The sequence below is a fragment of the Cupressus sempervirens genome, chromosome 7 (assembly GCF_028749045.1).
Source record: "Cupressus sempervirens isolate cs-2001-9-10 chromosome 7, ASM2874904v1, whole genome shotgun sequence".
NCBI lineage: Eukaryota > Viridiplantae > Streptophyta > Pinopsida > Cupressales > Cupressaceae > Cupressus > Cupressus sempervirens.
In genome coordinates this window covers 27343773-27346576 of record NC_143124.1, presented here as the reverse complement: position 1 = coordinate 27346576, position 2804 = coordinate 27343773, and the positions used below count along the sequence as shown (strand labels likewise).

At 37.9% G+C, this 2804-nt stretch overlaps 1 protein-coding gene across 1 annotated transcript; it reads right to left on the bottom strand.

The window, feature by feature from the left end:
- Positions 1-714: 714 nt before the first annotated feature.
- Positions 715-2512, bottom strand: LOC149545253 (uncharacterized). Its single transcript, XM_089793835.1, has 2 exons — positions 2293-2512; positions 715-2083 (listed from the first exon to the last, which is right to left on the bottom strand). Exon 2 carries the CDS (start codon positions 1931-1933, stop codon positions 860-862), a length of 1074 nt encoding a protein of 357 aa, XP_089649961.1. The 5' UTR covers positions 1934-2083; positions 2293-2512; the 3' UTR covers positions 715-859.
- Between the last annotated feature and the right edge of the window lie 292 nt (positions 2513-2804).

Below are 2804 nucleotides of genomic sequence, written 5' to 3'. Positions count from 1 at the left end.
CTATTCCTTGCAAAACTGTACAGCTTTCTACAGACAGATTGGTGAGACTGGTGTGTATTGTGGATAGCGTAATGTTCTTTAGCTCTTCACAATAGTTGATCTCGATTTTCTCCAACCAGTACAGCCTGGAAAGAGGCAACTCCTGAAGCTTTGGACAGGCAACAATGGACAGCCGTGTAAGCTTTATAAGATTGCCAATTCCTGCTATTCCTTGCAAAACTGTACATCTTTTTACAGACAGACTGGTGAGTGTTGTGGGCAGCGTGATGTTCTTCAGCTCTTCACAAGACTCGATCTCGATTTCCTCCAAGCAATTCAGTCTGGAAAGAGGCAACTCCTGAAGCTTTGGACATGCAACAATGGACAACCGTCTAAGTTTTATAAGATCGGCAATTCTTGCTATTCCTTGCAAAACTGTACATCTGTATACATCCAATTTGACGAGTGTTGTGGGCAGCGTGATGTTCTGCAGCTTCTGACAAAACCAAATCTGGATTTCCTCCAAGCAGCTCAGGCTGCAGAGACGTCGCAAATCAAGCTTAGGAGGCACGGTAACATACAGGTGTATATGCCCTCTACGAATTCTGATTCTTTCTTTTCTTTGCAAATGCCCATATCCTGTTATTTGGAGACTGACGCATCCTGTTGGTAAAGTAATTTTCTGTAGCTCCTTAATAAAGTCAATTTCAAATTCCACCAAGTCAGTCACGCCGGCAAAGCTTGGCAACTCCTCAAGTGCAGGGCACTGTTTGATAATCAGCTGTGTAAGCTCTGTAAGATCGCCAGCTACTGCTATTCTTTGCAAAACTCTACAACTTTGGACATCCAACTTGATGAGCGATGTTGGCAGGATGATGTGCTATATCTTTTCACAAGACTCGATTTTAATTTGCTCCAAGCAACACATTTTGTCAAGACACGGCAACTCCTCCAGCACAGGACACTTAATAATGTTCATCTGTCTAAGCTCCAAGTTACCTGAAACACTCTCCAAATTTTCAAGACCATCCAGGTTAATATATTTTAAATTCCCACAACCATCAATTATAATCCTCTTCAAGCAACTTGGACCTGTTAAATCTGATAACTTCTCAAGCTGTGCACAGTAACGAATGCTTAATTTTACAACATTTTTACAATCAAACATTATTTCTCTCAATTTTTCACAGCTATCCAACTCAAAATGTTCCATCCTCACATATCCATCAACTGTTACCCTCTCCAGACACTTCATTCCACTGAGATCCAAGTACTCAAGCTCCAGCATACCACAATCAGAAATCTTCAATTCTACTAGCTTTGCAAGATTAGATATGCCTAAGACTCTTTTCAAATGATGACAGCTTTCAAAGGTAAGTTTTTCCAAGCAGCTCAGATGTGCCAGGTTTAACTCCTCAAACCCTAGACATTGAATAATATTTAACTCAACACCCTTTCGGAGACTTAACTTCCCCAACACACTTTTCACATAACTACAGTTCTCAATAGTAATTTTTTCCAAGCAGCTCAGATATGGAAGCTCTTCAATCTCCGGACATTTGCTAATCTTTAATTCCATAAGGTTGGAAAAATCAGACATTGCCGACAATCTTTTGAATTTTTCACAACCGCTTATCTCAAGAGTTTTCAATGTTTCTATCCTTGATAAATCCACTTGAACAAGATTTTTCATTTCAGATAGTTTGAGAGATTGCAGGCACTGACAGCAACTTCCGTTAATTAAAATCTTCATTACAAGTCTACAGCCGTGAATCTCTAGATCTTCGACCTTACTCATTACTGTTCCCTCATTATTCAAAACCACTTCCCCTTCCCAAAGCCATTTGTAATCATTGATAACTAAAGAATTAAAATTAGACCTGTCTTCAGTATCATTGTAAGCCACGTCTCCTATTAAAAACTTGTCCCTTATCTTTAAACTACGGACATCCATTCTGAGCGGTTCAAACAAAGACCAAATATCTGTTTGGATGTACTCAGCATGCAAAACTAACTTTTTCAAGTTATCTAATTTTCCTAAAAAATCTGGAAACTCTTCCACAAAGGTGCTTTTTATCTGAAGCTCTTTCAAATGGGAAGGTACCTGTTATTCAAAATATAATTGTTTTAAACTTTCGGGTGTAAACAATAGTCAGGAAACTACTATAACATAATGTGCATCTACTGTTCTACTATTCTCTTGTCTACGACGCAACCAAAATGTCTCATTTACTGTAATTATTACTTAATTTAAAAATATCATATTCGTTGTATTTCAATTTTTAATTAACATGATGGTAAAAGAATAAATACCTGCACATTGCTCTCCCACAGTTTTCGGAAATAACCATCGCTAATTCTTAAGCACTGCAACTTTTGAAGAGGAATCCACAAAGGCAGGCTTGATTCTAAATTAAGGTCAGGTAGACTCTAACTCTGGTACTCAAGCTGAAGCCATTGCAGAGAACTCTCGAAACTATCTTCCGGTTCCCCTAAAATGTATGTAACTTCACAGCCCATAGATTTGTCTAAAAAAGAAACTGCAGCATTGAATTTTTGTGGGTATCATTCACACCCTAGTTTTACTTTCTATTTGGAAGGTTTCTGAGTCACCAAATATTGTGTTCACTTGTGTAATGATTGGTTTATGTTTTAGAATTTATGCATGCAGTAGTATAGATGAATGTATGGTAAAAAGCTACTGATTTACCCCTCCCCTCTCAATAACCTATCATTCCTTAATATTTCTAACAATTGGTATTAGAGCTTTGTGGTTCTCAGGATAAAAGTTTATTAGCTTGAGCAAAGATCTGAGGATAAATGGA